This window comes from Haemaphysalis longicornis, unplaced genomic scaffold, assembly GCF_048455015.1.
Source record: "Haemaphysalis longicornis isolate Haplotype H1 unplaced genomic scaffold, Haemaphysalis longicornis Haplotype H1 scaffold_3, whole genome shotgun sequence".
In the NCBI taxonomy this organism is placed as follows: domain Eukaryota; kingdom Metazoa; phylum Arthropoda; class Arachnida; order Ixodida; family Ixodidae; genus Haemaphysalis; species Haemaphysalis longicornis.
In genome coordinates, this window is record NW_027526335.1 from 48,225,737 (window position 1) to 48,245,026 (window position 19,290).

Here is a 19,290-nt window from a genome sequence, read left to right on the forward strand (position 1 = left end):
CCCGCACAGACGGATTTGCCTAACAGGCGAGATAGGGACAGACTGCGAACTCCGTTAGGCGATCAAGAACGCTGATCGCATTTAAAGCAGCTTGGCTAGAATGCGAAAACTACACGGACCCCGAAAAAGGAGCCACAACAACAGTTGGTGCTGACATACAACAAGCAAGTGTTGCTCCCTAGGATATTAGTCCGAGCAGAACTCCGAACCGGGAAACAGCGCAAAAAAGTAGGACTTACTCTGAAGGGATACAGAGACGATGAGTGTAGAGGGTGCTTGGAACTGAGAGGCAGGCGCGCGACCGACGACGCACAAGGGTTTCGAGATGAGGGTATGCAGTAGCTGGAGGGGGGAGCGCCAAAGGCGCACAGGTGGCGAGTGGAATAAGTATCCCACAGCTATCTTTAGCTTTATCGCCACTACAAGGTTTTCCGGTCTACGCTGTCGGTCTGCGCACGCATCAGTCTACTGAAACAATGCCGCCTATATAGACATTGCCTAACTCGTCGGCCGCTTTCCAATGGGAATGGTAGGGACGCTTAGTTCAGGCACTCATCCGCTATGTGGCGCGCCCCCGCGGACGTCCCGCCTTACGTCACTGCTCGCGAGTCGCGAACGCGCGCCCACTTCTACGACGTGTGCCTGTCAGCTTGCTTGTAGGCTTTAAAGAGCTCTTTCGCTCACATCTTACCCCTGACGGGGCGCTAGTTCCGGGGCGCACTGCGGATCTTGTTCAACGTGTCGCTCGCATCATACCGTCTGCATTTTTCGAAAGATGGCTGACGGAGAACGAACTGAAATAGTGTAAGAACATATTAATGGTCGGGTAGACAAATAGCAAACAGAAAAACGATATTTTCGTATGGTACAGCCATTATTATTCTGATATTTTTCTCTCTGAAGCATTAAGTGAAAAAAAAAATGCATGCAAATTTTTTGTTCAAGTGCTCACTTATGCCATTACTTTCCAAAAAATATCGTGTGCGTGTAAATTTCAGGAGATAAAAGAAAAAGATAACAGTTGAGGGTCCGTCCACGCTGTCCGGGCGCTTCTACAGTACAGTCCTGAATTTTAAACTGCGTACCGATGAGGAGTGCGAACAGCGGGGATAAAACAAGGCCGAAATGCGGAGGGGACAGAGCGGGGATGCCCCACTCAGAAAATTTCGGGGCCCGTGATTCATGTAGGTAAGCGCGCAAAGCGGGCATCAGCCTGCGGCAGCACAAGTGGCTTTGCGTCCGCCGTAGCAAAGGCGGTTTTCTAAGCGACAGACCAAAATAAACAGGTATGGTAAAAAACAAGAGGGCGTAGGAGCGCCGTCTGGGTAACGCTAGACAAATCGCATGCTATTTTGCATAGTTTCCGAGAAGCGGCGCTGGCTGGCGGATATGAAAGCACGGAGGAAGGCTACGGAGCGGGAAAGGGTAGGATAGAGCAGCAGGAGAGTGGCTGTAGGGCCATTTTTCGCTCACACACAGGCAGCGCTTATTGAAAACAAACGTGCAACATCCCCGCTGTAAAAGTGCATTGTTAAAATGACTCGACGGGTTAATCTTGCCTTCCATCTTTGCGTGCTGCTTCCTTGTACAACATCAGTTTTGAAGGATAGCTGACGCAGTTTATTTTGTGGGATCTAATCAGTAAAGCTGCGCTCTCCCTTGCCAACTGGTTAGTGTTTTTATAAATAAGCAGCTTCGAAAATGACGTGAACAACCACAGTATGGGGTATAATGCTGATGGGAAAATTTTTCGCAGTTCGGAGGCGTCGTCTACTCGACACAATTATCTCTTGGTAAACAGTACATCGGGAAGACGGGAGGGTGCCTCAATGATAGATTGCGGAAACACCAGCTTAATGTGCAAAATACGGTCAATGATCGGCTAGCACACACTGTCGAGATTGCGGCCGTTACCTGATTTTAGAAACTCTCGCTTTTCAATAAAACGCAATCCAGTTCCCCGGGAGATAATTCAGGCTTCAGAAATTAGATCCCCCAACAAGTGCGTCAGTGCTGGTAAGAATCAAAGAAATTTGCATACTTACACGGTAATCGTAGGTTACCTCTGCTGGTGTTTTAAAATCGCACGATTTGTGAAAACCTTAATTTTATTTTTGAGATACTTCTGGCCTCTTTCCACACTAGAATGTCCTTTTCCTTTTGTTGCTGTGGGATCCTACTCCTATAAGTATCATTTCGAGAACTAAACAGAAGTCAGCACCGAGTCTTTTATCGCCCTTTTCAGGGTCCGTGTCGTTGTTCGTTTCACCCGAGCGGGAATCGCAAACTTACCCAAGGTTATACTTTAGTGGTGATCTTGAAAGCCTTGATCTTGACTGGTGATGTTGAAAGCCTACCATCTTGACAAATGTAGAGCAGTAGAAATTCATTAAGTGCGTTGAATGCACCCAGGTCGCAATGCATTTTTCTTTGCAGCTACGCAGGAACGACGTGCTTCAGACCCTGTTGGATGCTGAGTACCACGAAGATAACGAACGGCCTAGAAACGAAGCACCAGACAATAGCAATAAGCCTGGTAAGATAATACCTTCTTCGCAAAGACCCCACCTTGCAGTTCTGTGACCATAGACCTTAGTTGCAAATACTTCCCTTTTTGTTCTGGCTGTCGCAAACTGAAGGGCAATTACGCTCCTCTAGGTGGTAAACTGACGTCAGGTTTTTAGTAAAAACAGTCTAGCAACAACAATGTATTCTCGCCTTTTTGTATTAGTGACCTGTTTTTGTTTGCACCTTTTTCTACAGCCACTACACCCAGAGGCCGCGTCCTGACTTCGGAAGAAGTGCTTGTCACCGCTTCGACTCTCTTTGTCGCTGGGTAAAAACGTAGTTTCGCTACTCAACTCACAGGTGTTAAATATTTAGATATACTATCTCTCAATTAAGCTCTGCTAATATTACGCCGCACGTAGGACGTAATGTAAGCTGTAGTTAAATAGCTTACTTTTGAACTTTAAGCTACGTTATTTTTCAACAATCGGTGGTAGCAGCCCTGCCTCAGGCTCGGAGGACACGTTAAGGCGAGACGCAGGAGAAAGAGAAGTGTTGCGCTGCTTGCCGCAACAGCCCAAGTACCGATGATAACACATGTTAACGATGATAACGATGATAACGATGATATCGGCTGATAACGATGAAAACGATGATAACGATGTTAACGATGATAACGATGATAACGCAAAGAGAACACCCGTTCTCTTTCCACGGCACCACGGAACATGCTTTCCAAAACCCATTGCTTATGAATATGAATAACGCCTACACAAGCGAGCGAGGCATTTTGTTCGAGTGTTTATCATGCATCCTTGCTAATTGTGCCCACTACATCCCAACAGCCGATATTGCGGCTGCTGCCGCGAAAATATATGATCTTGGGTTTTCCGAATTCAGAGAGAGTAAATTTCGTTGATTATTTTTGAAAAACCGACAGCCCTTTCTGGCCTCATGTAGTGGTTGAGGAGAATTTTGTTCGCATAGGGACTAAACTGAAATAATAATGCTGAAAGCGCTGCTGAAAATGTCGCAAAAATAATACCTGCGTCTATGGGGGGCTTTTGCCTCCGAAGATAAAAATTTCATAAGCAGTGTAAGCATAGCTATACGTAGTAAGTGTTACTAAAAATTCCGAGTGAGTAATAAAGAGGGGTTTTTCTTTTTTTTCCACTCGCTGTTGCTTCGATTTCATTTAAGAGGCATTGCTAAAAATATTTAGAAATTGAGCTAATCAACATACCATATTGACTCGTATCTTAATGGTGCTTCGCTAATTACATGAGATCAATTCGAATTCTTATTGGTCACTCCACGTTGACGTTGTATCCTTGCTTCCGGCACCTCAGTCAGGAAATCGGTTAAAATAAAAGTTACTGGAACAGCACACTCACCATGTTACGGCATTGGAAAATGTGCGGTTGCTAAATGTGGACCGGCTGCAGGTAAATTTAACCCATATTTTCATAGGAGAGGCAAAATAAGGAGCACTTAAACTAACAAAGGGGTGTAAACATTAGCAAGCTAGACCGGAATTAGGCTCGCCTTGGTAAAACGGAAGTAACGACGATATTATATAACGGCACGGCTGTAGAATTATTAAGTTTCCATTTGTATTCTCATAACATGTCGTTTGTGAATTGTGTCATTTGAGGGAATCCATCCATGAAACTGCAAGCAGCACTGAAGCAATGATCCGCTTTATTGAAGTTCTCTCTAAGTTTTATCACGTAAGTTAGTACGTGGCAATATTTGGGTCTGTTTGCGGTTTATTCCTAGGTTTATTGGTGTATGCTCAAAGAGCAGCATGAAAAGGAAATGAGGCCGTTTTGAGGAATAAGTTGTGTTTTTCTATCCTAGGTACGACTCAACATCTACAGCACTGAGTTTCCTCACGTACCTCTTAGCAAAGCACCAGGACATACAAGATAAGGTTCGGAAAGAAGTGAAAAAAGTGATTTCAAACATTGTAAGTAACGTGATGGGTCTTGCTCGAGAATCTTTGTCCCGCCCCTAATTGTGGCTTCTGCAGGAAATATTATTAATTATGATAAAGACGATACTGATTGCTTATTAGCAGGCTTGGGAAAATGAAACTCTGCCTATGCCATGACAACGAGGTCAAATGACATTGCACCGACCAAACCCTTTCGAAAACATCGGCCCCCTATTGGCTGCCTGCCAAAGCTGATTGCCTTCTAAACTAAGCATACGATAACTACAGCGTGCCGCAATCAGACTAACGAACTCGCCGTACCTTTAAATCGTACCCTGACGGACATGATTTCCTGCTACATTTCTGCGGATCACCATGACTGGGTTTGCTTATAATTCGTCACGGCATAATACGGCAGGGTATTTACCGTTCTCCCTCCTTTATGAAGGGAGACTATCGTCTTTGGCCGATATTTGCAACGAAAGGAGTATATACACGGCCATTTTTTCTACGGAATCCTGCCCTCGTAACAATATCAACCTTTCGAGTGGTGCACCAAATTTCACCAGTACTAGAAAACAAAGGTAGCTGGTCGGGGAAACCGACTCACAAAGAACAGAAGTCTCCCTTTATGCTGCCTATATTTGCATACAGAGTGCAGGTTCAATCATGCGATTGGATGAAAGGACAGACCAACCGTATGCGAACCTGCATTAACATATTTTACAATGTTTGACACACCATACAAGCATAGTGGCGTAGTTTTAGATTATAATATATATGCTAGCTACTTACGATAACTTCTCAGACGAATACAAATGCAGCAAATAGGAATATCTCGAAGGTAACATGCTAGAAGTTATTTCCAGGGTTACCTTCCAATGCCTGTCATAAATTTTCGCACGTAATCTCGGAGAGCTTACACTAACCAAAAGCAGAGTGATTGAATTTTTAGCACATATTCCGACGTTATAGTGCACTTTTTTCTCTGAGTTCCCGAGAGGTAAACTCGCCAATCTGGAGCCAGCCTGGAGATCTGGTGAGCATGTCGTAAACCTGATAGTTCCGTGTTTCAGTAAACGTAAAGTGCCACGGCGTGTGTTTCGATGGTTACGAAAAGAGATCACATTAAAGTCATACTGACTAAGCTTAGCGTTCTCCCTACTAGTGTGTCGTGAAGAGGGGAAACAAATGACATGACATTCCCTTTCTGGACACAAAATTTTCCCACTGTGCGTGCTGTAAAGCAATCTTTCTGTAGCTTCCACGTATAGGCGTAGGAGAGTCTGAAATAAACCTATTTGTGGTGGGTGCTGCAAGTGAATGCCAAAAAAGGTGACTAGAGCATGTCCCACTTAGCCATATAAATGTTGTGATCATAAAATAACTGTAATTGTGGCAGCTTAACTAACTTTGGGGTTGAGAAAAACATTAGTTGAATTGTCTGAAACCACCAGAAGTAACCTCATCAGTGACCCTTATTTTTGCCATTACGCGCCGGTGAAGCTATTCAAGCTATTCGGGGAATAAGGGTGTCACGGAGTATGAAGAAAGGCTTTTTGCAGTCATTATGCATTAACGAAGCAAAGAGCTCCCTTGGCCAACGACACTGAAAGTGTGTGACGTATGCGGTTTGAAATTGCAGGAGGAGTTAGATTACGAAATGCTAACACGGAAGCTGCCATATGTCAATCAGGTTATCAGCGAAGCGCTCCGGCTCTACCCTTCCGTACTTACGTGAGTCTCTCAGTATTTCTCAACAAACTATAACATTAGATATTGTCGTTTTTATTCGGACTATAAAACATTACAAGTACAGAATAATAGCGTTAAACCACAATGCACAATTCTCGCTCATGGTTCGAACTTTTGAGGCTTATTCAAATGAAAGAAAAGTTATGAAATTAGCGCTAACCTTTTTTGCTAAACAATTCCTTAAACCCGAAATTAAAAATGATATTTATTGGAAAGGGTGCTGTGCATTTTGTAAGAGTCCACCGGTCGGTGCATGAATCTTTTGTTTTTGCTTTTCTTGGTACCCGTGAAGATTTGTGACGAGAAAAGCAGTCGAGGACTTCGAGTACAATGGTTTGAAGTACAAGGCGGGTACGTGCATCATGTCGCCGACCCTGCAGATTCACAGGGATGCCAGATACTGGCATGACCCTTCTATCTTCAACCCGGATAGGTAAGACGATAAAGAAAATAGATATTTGCTTCATTTTGCAAACAATATATTTTTGGAGGACATCTTGTTAAATTCCTAGCTCGTAGATAAACGCTAAACAGCATTTCTAATAGTTAAAGAGCTAACTATATGCTTAAACAGGTGCAGCTTTCTTGCTTATGGCTGTTCTTTCAGAAGTTATTACTCCGGTACTATTCAACCTAGTGTAAATAGTTTTACACAGCTAAGGCGAAAGCTTGCTGTGTCCATAGTTTAAAGGTAAGAACACTGCTCTGCCAGGTTCCAGAGCAATCAAAGCTATCCCATTGAAATGTAAGGGTAGTAGCTTTAACAACGATTTACACAAAAACTTCCTACTTCCTATAGTTTTGTAATGTCTTGTGCAGTGTCTACTTCGTATTCTGTGCGACATATCAAATTTTGGCTATGGGATATTACTCCGTTTTCCAGAAGTAGACGTTTTGGGCGGGAAAGCCAAAAATAGCATAATGTACTTCAGAACATCTTGAAGGTTACCTACTTTAAAATGGCGTTAAAGAAGCCTGGCTGACATTTCTCATTCGTTCAAAGTGTTCTTCCTAGCCTGACTGAACTGTCAAAAACGCACAAGACGGAGATTGACACTCGACCCGAAAACTATCCAAGGAACATTGGGGGATTTGAGAGTTCCCATTCCATGTCAACTGTTCGCTCGTACAGTGTGTGTTTCTTACTAAATTTTTTTTCAGGCGTTTAACTAGGGCTCTTTAAATTTAACAACGTTCATTCTGAATATTGATGCCAACTAGAAAAAGGGAACCTTAAGTTTTGGAAAAATATAAATAGTAACATCCGAACACGGTCAGTTAGGGAGGCAGTATTGCTGACAACACCCGAATTGTTGTTAATCAAAGGTTTTTAATGGTTGCCCTGGTATAATCCAAAACTGGCACAAGGCAGTTCCCAGCTCAATGACACGGATACTTTTCTTGCAGATACCCCAGAAACTAAATACGATTCGTATTACCAGAGTCCTACAATGCTTCTCTGGTCATGGAACTCCCAGCCCAGTTTCGTACGGAGACAAAGGCTGTATTACGAACGTGTAGACTCTGGCTAGGGTGGATACATTTTACTGCAAAGCAGTGTATGCGTCACCCCCCAGTTTTCATTCCGTGAAGCAGATTTACTCGGCGCCGCTCTGGGGCTCTCCTCGCCACCACCGACCCCGTCTTTAAAACGGTTATCGGAATGATTATCCGCTCGCCACCACTGATGCCTCTTTCACAAGTTGCGCAGTCGGCTGGCAGCGGCGTAATGCTGTTATCAGATGATTGCGGAGAGTCAACACCAGCGCGAATATTTGTAAATACGCCCGAAAGCCGCCGCCACCGCCACGGCCGCCGCCAGGAATGTAGCCGCGGCCGTTGCCGCTTGAAATTCCACCTCGCCCACAAGCTGCGCTCCCCATGCCGGTTGAAAGCAACTTTCCCCGTTGGAACGCCGGCGTGAGCAGATTAATTTTCTTTAGCTTTAAAGCCATTCCGAGCAACATTGTCGCGTCGGCGGCCCACATTGACCAGCGGGTCATAGTTCTTCTAGCGGAAGAATAATTATAGATCTTAGGCTGGTCGCCTATAAAGTCTTTCTCTCTCCATTCGCCAGTTTATTTCACGCCTAATTAGGCGCCTACCCCCCGTTGCCGGTTTATGCGTTCACGGGTTGGGGGTGAAGGGAGAGGACATGCACGCACAGCGGGGTTAATGTCACTACCGATGACATACCCGTTGGGGTGGTGGGAGATTTAAAACGTGGCAGCCTCATGGTTCAATGTGCCCAGTCAGTAGTACTCCGCAATCGAGGGGTTTGGGCCCGGGTTGGCGTGTTGCACAAACAATGAGATGCCTGGGACTGGGCAGCGAAACGAACACCCACTTGTGTGTCCTCTAGTTGAGAGGTCGTATAGCCCTCGAGGTGTTAACTCGCATGGGACGGACGCATGTCGCTCGCTTGAAGGAAGAAGAGCGAAAACTTAAGAAGCGTCAGCACGAACAGAAGCGTGAATGGGCGCGGAAACCACGGAAAGCCGCTCACACCGCCATTGCCGCCTTAACTTCTAGCTGGTCGTGTAGCTCCGAATTCCTACAGGATGAACAGCAACTGGGCCGCTTACAACGCCGACGTGGGCCAATATCACTCGTTCAGCTTAAAGGGCTTTTAGAGCGACATTTTCTACAGTACCTTTCACTTCTATGCACCCGCTCATGACCGGTTGCCGATTTATGCATGCACGGGTTGGGAGAGGAGGGTGGTAGGGAGGGCAGGCGCAGATATAGGTTTCATACCCTTGCTGATGACATGTGCGTTGTGATGGCGTGAGGTTCAACGTGGTCGTCAAACAGGCGAATATTACCGGTCCGATGTCATGTGAGGTAGAGTGGATTGGGTTGGCGTGTTAGTGTTAGATGCCTACGACGCGGGATGGAAAGATCCAGCACTACGTTTGTCCGCTAGGATAAAGCTCGAATCTGTTCTAAATTTTCTTCAGGTAATTGGATAGCAAGCAGGCTTAGTCGTAAGTTGCAAACAAACGTGTTCTGTTTCGTGCGCTCCCGAGAGGGGGGGCGGCTTTGCAGGTCATCCTTCTTCACAGAGTGGAAGGGCACTAAACATTTTCTTAAGTGTTAAGTAATTTTCCTCTGTTCGATTGACCAGCCCATGGTAGTTTTCGATTGTTCGTGGGTAGTCTAAAAATAGTCCTTTCCTAGAAATCTACCGGCAAAGCGAAATGCCGAACTTTGGCTCGAGCGGTTCTATACAGTTCAAGGCTAAAAATTGTAGAGACCACGTATATCACTCCAATATTCAGATAATAACACTACTGTCTCGTAATTTTATTGCAGGTTTTCTCCTGAGAATGAAGCTGCAGTTCACAAGATCGCATACCAGCCTTTCGGAATCGGTCCGCGCAACTGTTTGGGACTGCGCATGGCTCAAATGTCTCTTACCTATGCAGTGGCACGCCTGGTTGGACGTTTCAAAATGGAGCTGGGGCCTTCGCATAATGAGGTGTGTTCAATAGCAGTCTCACTGTGCTGTCAGTTTTGAACATAGTGCAGCAGCTCCCACCTATTGCATGCCTCAATCATCGTGTTGGTACTTTGTGACCTGCATTGCCACGCACTCTTTTTCATATTGCGGCTTGGCAGTACTAGCTCTTGCATATATGTGCCTTCAAATCGGATGTAAATAGCCATCGTTTGCAGATTTAACTACAGCGCACAAATGTGGACGGAACTATTAGAGATATCTGTTGGTTGGATTTATACATGCAATTTTATGTTGGAAAGCCTTTTGCAGTTAACTATTCTTCTCCTGTTCCGTCAACTTGGAAGGTACTAATGAACGGATGTCTGACTCACAAAAAGCATAAAGTGCACAACATTACAGAGTAACGCTATAGTGCGCGAAACATGCGTTCTTGTCATTGGACAGCCGTACTTCTATGAACCTTGTGTGATAACGATATCGCCCTCTTTTTACTATCTCTCCTCAGAGCACCTTCGGCATTAAGTCACGTGCCATGATCGCAGGTCCAAGCTCTGGGCCATGGATTGTATTTCGCAATATTGACTAACCCACGGCTTGCGGATCGCCAAAACTGAGAAAAGAAGACATCGCCGAAAGCCTTGATCCTGCAAGGCTAGCATACTCCGTCCTGTGTTAAACATGTCTGCATCCTGTTTGTGGCGCAAGCCTGGGATTTTCCTGATTATACTTTTGACCCTGTTGTGAATGCATGTAACATACACATAAACTCCCACCAGTGACTGAGCAAGACGGAGTGGCGTATTTATTGACTGTTCACTAGGCCGTACGGACTATGCTTTCAATACCCGCTTTGGTGAACGCTGAGCTGCTGGCCTTGCCATAATTTTGTGGGCGCCACGGTGTATCAGCGAGAAAAAAAACTGACCGCATATCTGCTCACTCCGCTGCAAAAGATCATTTGAATGCGTAACATATCTGCTCACTCCGCTGCAAATCTCAGTGAAAGACGATAGTCTTCTGCCGCCCCTGCTACGTTAATGCCTCTTTACTTTGCAGCCCACCCCTCACACTTTTCCCCTCCCTGCTCGCTTCTCCCATGGTTAACACGGAGAACATTTGCTCAAGCCCATTGAATTTTGCGGCGTTCCACTGCTCGTGCGCCATCTACTGAATCTTTTTGTTACTGTTGCACTTGGAATTACGTCCGAGGTGGCGCCGCGAGCACAATCTGTATCTTTGAGTGAAAGCATTTTTTTCGAGGCGCATTTTAAATTTCTCATTGCGAAAGAAAAACAATGTTCAATTAGAAGAACATTTTAATTATTATTTATGTGTTGATATTTGGCCTCATATATGCCTAATGTTTTCTTTTTGCTCAACGATGTTGAGAAAGTGTTTAGACTGCCATCATATTTAGTAGTTTGGAAATTCTTTGCCTATATAAACGTCTTGTATAATAATTCTACCTTTTGTTCGGGCGTCTGAAGCGAGGGACAGACAGACAGACAGACAGACAGACAGACAGACAGACAGACAGACAGACAGACAGACAGACAGACAGACAGACAGACAGACAGACAGAAAGAAGGAGAAAAAAATCACGCCATATCCACGGAATGAATGATAAGTGGGGCGAAGCTCGAGAGGGGGAGATCATCGGTAACCGTAACTCTCCCGTGAAAGTTCGCCCATTACACCATTAAGAAAGACGTACGTAAGACTGTGTGCGTACATTGTACAAATCAACTTTTATTTTTGGAGTCAATGCTCCCAGGCCCAGACCTGGTGAAAGACCCCGCGCCATCGAGGACTACCCCGCACCTCCACCACAATTTGTCACGTAGGATGGGACACAACGGTAAAGAAAGAACTTTTATTTAGGGCGAACTTGTGCCCGAACAAGACGAGAGGAAACGAGCAAAGGTCCTTGCGTCTCGTTCGATCTCCGAGAACGACTGCCTGCGTTCGTGGCGTGATCTCTTGCGTGATCTCCCCCTCGCAGTGCACGTGCGCTCGCGCCTCCGTTGGCGAACACAGACAAGCTCGCACTCCCGGTGCCGACTTTGCGCTGCCGGTTGCAGCCGGTTCTTGCGCGTGCAACGCGGCCCACTTTGCGACATATCCGAAAGCATGCGGCGGTCACATACCACGAGACACAAGGGATGGACAGACCCATGACTTAAGGAGCTTCGCCCCTAAAAATTTCGCACTGAGCTAGCCCCGAAATCATCATCTTGGTATGCAGCAGGCAGCCGATTGTTGTTTCCGCCTAAATTCTCGCATTCATTCCCACACTAGAGTTTGGATTCTAAATAAAAGAAGTGATCTATATCTTTTGATATGTGGATAAGGACAGTAAATGTACACATGTATGGTTCGTAGAAAAAAAGTACAGGTAATATTCAGCTTCGGTGACTGTCTTCATAGCGAAGCACTGTTTGGCTTGAAGACTTATGCGCGGCACTACCTGGGCGGTTCTGAAATTACTTGAAAGTATCCCACATTACTTGAAAATAATTTTGCCAGATTTTCTAGAGGTAACTTGGAACTTCTACGAGTTACTTGCAATTTGTGGGAAATACCGACAACCCCAATTTATGAAAAGGGATTCATTATCTTTGCTCTAATGACGTGTGTGTACGCGTGCGTTCGTGCGTGTATGTGTGCGTGCGTGCGTGTGTGTGTGTGTGAATGCGCGTGCCTCCGTGCGCACCTACTAAACTTTCGCGATGGGGGATTGTTAATTATATTCTTAGAAGATTCGATTCAATTCAATTTAATTCCCTTTATTCATGAGATAGTACCAGACAGTACTCGTTCGTCGTCTGGGGTAAAAGCTGGGGTGACAGCTTGATGGGAACCCAGACAACCCTTACAAGGCGGCGGAGAGCTATTTGTCTCATACTGCATGCGTCTGCACTCACAACTAGAAGTCAGAAGATATGTTGTACTTATTCACTATTATTGTACCTGTACCGATGATACAAACATGGCCCCAATTGCTATAATAAAAGCGACACCAGAGGAGAAAAAGATCATTTGAATGCGTAACAAAAAAGAAACATGAACAACCCTGAACGGAAAGCGCCCATAACAATAAAAGTATGTAAATATTAAACACCATAATTACTAATATATACAGAAATTCTTTCAATGCTTTTTTAAGGTTCTTTTAGACGCATTTCTCCTATATTAGTCTTGCTTACGGTGATTAAACAATAGATATTCCAAATTTGTTCCGAAGCAGGGATGCGACTGCGTTTTTTTGTGTGTAGATGCGATCTTTCACGTCGGCTTGATACGAATTTTATGCGCCTCGGCTGTTGTACCCTTCATGCCTGACCTTGCCACCTAAAAGCACAGAATTTTTTTATTTTTTGCTAGTCGGAGTGAGTACGCCTCCGTCGAGTGTTGTGGTTCTCGTTCACAGCTTAGCAGCCACATTAGAGTTACTGGGTATGTGCCGAAGTTGATGTTTATTGCACCAATTCCAGTCATTGTTCATGCCGTCACTCATCATAATCGGGAACATTTCAACGGGATGTTGTACAGATAGTTGCTCAGAGAGTGTTGCTGAAAGATCATTATGATTCTGCGCTGTGCGCAACCGTCTCTCTTTTAGTTCGTTATCACGCCGTTGGTAATGGGAGGCGAAAGAAAGGTGAAAAAACCATTAGTAGGGTAGGAGCATGGGTAGGAGCACGAAAAGGCCACCAAATATGCCAAGTGGAGGAAGAGGAGTTGTTATTGTTTCTCGCCGGGCAGGCAATCACTTCGGAACAACAAGGACGCACAAGTGGGAGCGTTCCAGTTTCTTGCTAATAATGGCGCGACTTTTGTCGGTGCCGTTACTTTATGAGGGCTGCGAATGCGTATCCTACGCCTTATTGCCGGCGGTCGGAAGGTCACTGATAGACTCGACGATATTTTACAGAGGCGACATTGTAAGCTGCTACAGAAGGTTTTCCTAGATTATTTTTTGTGGCTTTCTTGTTGACAAACACTTGTATGACCTCATGGGAGACATAGCTAGCTCATCCTTTCGGACAGAACTTCGGACTGGCCAGGAGGCTATCTTGATTCATGTGGAGAAGACGTGCGAGGCTTTCTGGCCTACAATGAAGACAGTGGCGCCTCAGTCTCCATCCTTAGCTCACCTGGACCTATGTCGGTGACTGGCCAATAAGTCTATTTTCTCGTCCCCCCTCCCTTTTCCTCTCTACTTATTATGCTCATTTTAGAAGTTTGGTCTTGAAGCACCCATTTAGTGCGAACAATTGTTTCCTGTATACGTCGGCCTCTTCCTGATCCCGTATATATTCTTAAAGGTCTAAGAGGTTTCTGATGTGGTATTAGTTTTTACGGTACTTATTTCTGCACACGAACGTTTCAAGGCATGGTCTGTCGTGCTGTTGAGGTCAGAGATTCGCACCAGCAGAGTGTTTATCAGTTCTTGCAGCCGGCCCACGACATTGCAGTACTGCGCTGCCCAAATGTCATGGGAAAGCGTGGCATCATCGCAGCCGCCCTATCGTTGGACGACCCAAGATTTCATGTCTTCGGTTTGATGTGTTCAACAGGCGGTCTTGACAGGGCTTCCAGAACCAGGAGATCATAGTTTTTCAGAACGCGCGTGCCTCGATGTCTTACCGCGCCGTTAGTGTACTGAGCTGTTCGTTCCCGGATTCATGGCATTAAATGTTGAAAAACAGGGCCCGTTGGCAATGGCCATGCTTAGGACACCCTTTATTCCCCGTATTTCCTTTTTCCAGCGAATGATAGTGATTACTTTCCCTCGCTACATATTCCTTGTTATTTTCTGTACGCAGTGTCTAGAGAGCCATCCGACGACAATGAAATTTTAAAACTGGCCTGTCACAGGCCCGAGCGTTTGCCGTTGTGGTGTGGAGGTTCCGACTTGGCTTCCTGTTACAAAGGGATTTAGTAAAAGTTGCTTGATTTTTTGTATCTTAGGTATTATTACAATTTTTATGGCTTAGGCTAGTTTCCGGTGTTTTAAATGATTGTGTTCGTTAGGTTATGTTAGGCTAGATTACGTTACGTTTCGTTAATCAAGGGCGAAGTAGTGCCAAACAAGGCATTTTAAAAATCAAAACGCCGATGTTGTTTGAGTGGTGTGCTTAGTGGTGTGCTTAAGTACCGTCGGACGGCACTCTAGACACAGCCTTTTCTTTGGCAGCTGCATGTGATTCGGATCACGAGATCATTCGTACCCGTGCGCCAAAAACAGGATAATGTGAACGCCGAAGGATACAGACTAAAATGATAGTGCATTGAACAAAAAAGAGAGCACCGAACACATGACACAGTAGAAAAGAAAGACCCGATGAAGGAGCAATAATTTCAAATTTCAAAGTTAAATTCATTGTTCTATTTATATTTCAAAGACAATAAAAGAAAGGCGCAATCACAAAAAATTGCACCATCTTCCAGTGGGGAAACCTGGCGAGGATACGAACCATCATGGGGGTTCCATGTGTTCCATTGTGTCGCCATTATGTTGAGTAATCTCGTGTTTAGTAGCACCAGAGTGAATTCCGCGTCCGGGTCCACACCGGTGGCAAAGGCACACATGTACGGTTGTGTTACGGTGAGTAGGCGGTGGTTCTCGAGGCGTACTTCTTCTTTAGGCGTTCACGTTGCTCCTTCTCTGCGGTGAGTAGCTTGACCAGGTGACTGCCCCCTAAAACGACAGCGACGTTCAGTGCGTAAAACTAAACACATAATAAAAGGCAAGAAAAACAGCGAGCGAAAGAGAGGTACACAATGAGATGTACACAAAAAGAGGTACACAATTACATAGCGGCAATAAAATAAGGCATTACACAGAACTCGAGGAAAGTCTAGCAAAATCGGATCTTCATTAAAAAAATGGCTCCAATCCACGCTGTGAAGGCGGTTGGAAAGCAAAGGTTTAAAGACACCCACAACGATTACCCATGCGACGTCACTTGAATTCACACACGTGGCTGTACAAAGAGTGAAACCAGAGATTTTGCCAACCGCCGTTACCTGGAATTCGCGGGAGCGGTGTGCCGAACGCAGCAGCGTCGGCCACAGCCGGGCTAGAGTGGTGGAAGCCGCCGTCACAGTAGCCCGGCCATGCGTCGCCAGAAAGAAAATGGAGAGGAGCGTCTTTAGAAGGGTGAGAAAGCGCAACCTAGCCATCCTGATGTGCTAGCCCGGGGCTACACCACCGCGCGACATAAGCGCAAACACAGAAACAATACGGCATGCGGGCTTAGTGATTCCGACTTATACCGATTCAAACCATGATCAGTAGTTTGGGAGGTGGACGGCCTGCCAGAAGGCTGGGAAACTTTTTTGGTAGTAGGGCATGACTCTACTGCCAATATCTGCTCTTCTAGTGCAGCTACCTGAGAGCTCAGTTTCGTCACAAGGTTTAAGAACGGTTCATAATGTGTAGCGAGCTTGGCGGTGATAGTTTCTGTAATGTTTTGAATACAGTGCTTAAATATTGCTTGGTGATGTAGGTTGTAGAACCAGTTTGGGGAGTATTGCGAGGGGTTGAGTTAAAACAAGGCGGGTTATCGGTGTCCATGACTGCGGAGTTATCGGATACACTGGGTGATGGAGGAGATGTTTTGAGCTGTTTGATCGCAGCTCTAAGTTACTCATTTTCTTCGAGGATCTGATTAAGTAACTGCTTTACCTCAGCTAATTCGTTTGATGAAGGAGATGAGCTGGAGGCCGCCGCTGCTGCCCAGTTTACCCACTTGGAAGGTCGGGGCGATGCCCTTTTCTTCTCTTTAATAGAGTCCCCTGGTGTGGCGGCTGCTGCAGAAGCTGCAGAGGCATGTCGCTCTTGGGAGGCAGGTGGGTGCTGTCCATGGGAAGCAGATGGAGACTGGGTGGTGACTTCTGGCTGTGATGGCAGCGCAGCGCTATCTTCTCGCCATTGTTTGCCCAGGCTGGTGGTCTTTCCACGGGGCGTTGTCGCCTTGAAGCGTTGCTTGTACGAACGATCTCCCAGAGGATGTGAGCCGCCGCACAGGGTGCATTTGGTTCACACATGCGGGGGAAGGTTTCGAAGAGATGGTTCCCACATCTCCTGCAGCGCGTGGGGTTGGGGCGTGGGCAAATGTCGGCGCGGTGTCCCTTCTCATACTTCAAGAAATTGGGTATTCCCGGCCCACAACCAAACCTCATACGCGGCAACCTTCTGGAGTACCACTCGACAGTAAGAAAGAGAGTTAACTTCCTTTGCTTTTCAACACATTAATTAATAAACTGACCTGCGTGGCAGTGACTACTGTTGTACAGTCCAGCCTGGATGTAACGAACCCTTATGTAACGCATTCGTCAATTTAACGAAGTTTTTCAATTCCCCATTGCCACTTCTATTGAATCATGTGTTGAATCATTGAATCATTCGCTACGCTGATGAGTCATTGTTTTTTGCCCTTTTTCGGCAAATATGCTAGACAAATGCGCTAATTTAGCGTATTGTGACTGCAACGCAAACTACCGTGGGTTTCCCGGTGAGTGCGGATTCGGTGAGGTGCTACTCCGGCTGTGGGCGTGTAGACGCGCGTCTACACTCGAATCTGTGCTGTCGGGTTCGTCGGTGATGAGTTGTGCTGTCAGAACCTGAAAAAAAAAGTTTTTTCGACAAGGTCCCAATTTTAAACGCCGTCTCCGTCGGCACGGAAGAGGAGCGTAGCCACCCAGTACAGTATCCCAGCTGGCACCTTCTCAACAATTCTGATGGCGAAAAATCCATCAGCTTCGTGAAAAGGAGCCCTTTCAGCACAAGTTTGGTTCTTGAAATGCGTTAAGGCATTGTAAAGTGTTAAAAGAAAAAGGTTATGCCTAATTTACGTTTCTGAAAAAGGGGGTAAGTGACCTTGCTTCCTTGGAGGTTCGTGTAGCGACTAAGCTCGTGGGAAAGCAGCAGGCGTAAATCAGGACGTTTGTCACTGTTAAATAAATCCGTAAATGTGAGTTCACCGTCACTGGTGTCGAGCATTTTGGTTTCGTTTCTGCTTAATTCACACGACCTTGCTCGAAATCTGCACATGACGAAAACGTGCGCATTTTTTCAACTCCGTAATTTCCAGGTTTAAATGTACCATATTGTGCATTGCATATTTACCATCCACCCTTTTCTTATTTCTCTTGGGCGGGAAACAGGAACACTATAAAGTCATCTGAAGGTGGATGGAGAAAAATGGGAATGTTTTCGGGTGAAACTTTGTTTCTTCATTCGTTATTGCTATTTATTCAGTTTAATGTAGACCAAAAGCGTGAAACGAGAATTGAATTGATGCAAACCATATCGCATCCTGCACAAACCATTTTAAAGAAATTATGGCTTTCCGGGTCACGGAATATTGAGAAAGCATCATACATCACTGCATATGAAGCATTGTCACACATTTACATAAATGATCTAAGTGTTGACATCTCATCTCATGTCAGATTATTCGCTGATGATTGCGTGTTATATAGAGTTATTCATAATACGAGTGATTGTTTTTCCTTGCAAGATGACCTAAATAGGGTTGCAGAGTGGTGCAAAAAATGGGGTATGCGTATAACTTTGCAGAAAACTGTACATTTGTGTTTTTCAAGAAAACGTACTCCCCAACAAGTTAAATACACAATTAACTCTGAGCAGCTTTCATATGTACCTGAGTTCAAGTATCTTGGTGTTTTCTTTACCTCCACTCTGTCATGGCACCGCCATATTGAATATATTTCAGCCAAGGCATGTCGAGTACAGTCGAACACGGATATATCGAACATGGGTATATCGAATTATTGTCTATATCGAACTCATAAATTATCCCCTTGAAAATTATGTGTAAAAGTATAGGAATTCGTACGTTTATATCGAACCGTATTTTTCCCAACATCGGGTATATCGAACGCCGCGGGAGCTGGTAGGTGCTCTTCGGCGGTCGCTGCACCCCCGATTGAGGTTGAGGAGGATGTGGAGGAATGCGCGGGCATGGCGAAGGTCGGGTACAGGAGGCGACTCGTCGATAGGCTTTTGATGAACCTCCGCGTGGGCACCGAGCTTAAGGTTGACCTGCTGGGAGCCATACATATGATGACAAGCGCTTGGAACGGCGTGAAGAAGGAGACCGTGGCCAACTGCTTCCGGAAGGCAGGCTTTGTGACGGCCGAACTTTACGAAGCTTGCGAAGACGACGACGACGACGACGAGTGCATAGGCGACACGTTTCGTGAGTTGTCGTCCCTTTTTCCGGCTGCTGTTCCAGCCGGAGTGTCTGCCGACGACTTCGTGAACACTGACACCAATGTTCAGGCTGTTTCGAGCCTCGGTGACGAGGATATTGTAGCTGCGGTTGCAGGAACCCAGGCCGATAGCTCGAGTGGTGAAAATCGTCCGGACGAGCAAGCGGCTACACGATCGTACTCCGCGGGTGAAGTGGCCGCTGCGTTCAGCTTGATTCGCCGCTGTTGCGGCGACATGGAAGGAACGGGGCTGTCGCACCTGGACGGCCTCGAGAAGATTGAGACCAGCGTCTTTAATTTCATTTCCAGGACGAAGAAGCAGGCCAAGATCAGCGATTTTTTTTCACGGAAATAAAGCGTCCTGTTGCGTCGTGAGTGCGGA

General features: G+C 45.8%; 1 protein-coding gene across 2 annotated transcripts in view; it reads left to right on the plus strand.

The window, feature by feature from the left end:
* The window catches only part of LOC144174424 (cytochrome P450 3A14-like), a 29,904-nt gene extending 19,313 nt beyond the window's left edge, over positions 1-10,591 (plus strand). Inside the window, exons 8-14 of one of the 2 annotated variants that reach the window (XM_077703134.1) lie at positions 2,437-2,536; positions 2,764-2,836; positions 4,369-4,477; positions 6,090-6,181; positions 6,492-6,632; positions 9,515-9,680; positions 10,168-10,590. In XM_077703134.1, the coding sequence (XP_077559260.1) occupies positions 2,437-2,536; positions 2,764-2,836; positions 4,369-4,477; positions 6,090-6,181; positions 6,492-6,632; positions 9,515-9,680; positions 10,168-10,248 (762 nt within the window). In that variant the 3' untranslated portion in view covers positions 10,249-10,590. Of the gene's footprint in view, positions 1-2,436; positions 2,537-2,763; positions 2,837-4,368; positions 4,478-6,089; positions 6,182-6,491; positions 6,633-9,514; positions 9,681-10,167 lie in introns of both variants that reach the window. The other variant, XM_077703133.1, reaches the window with a different exon arrangement.
* The last annotated feature ends 8,699 nt before the right edge of the window (positions 10,592-19,290 follow it).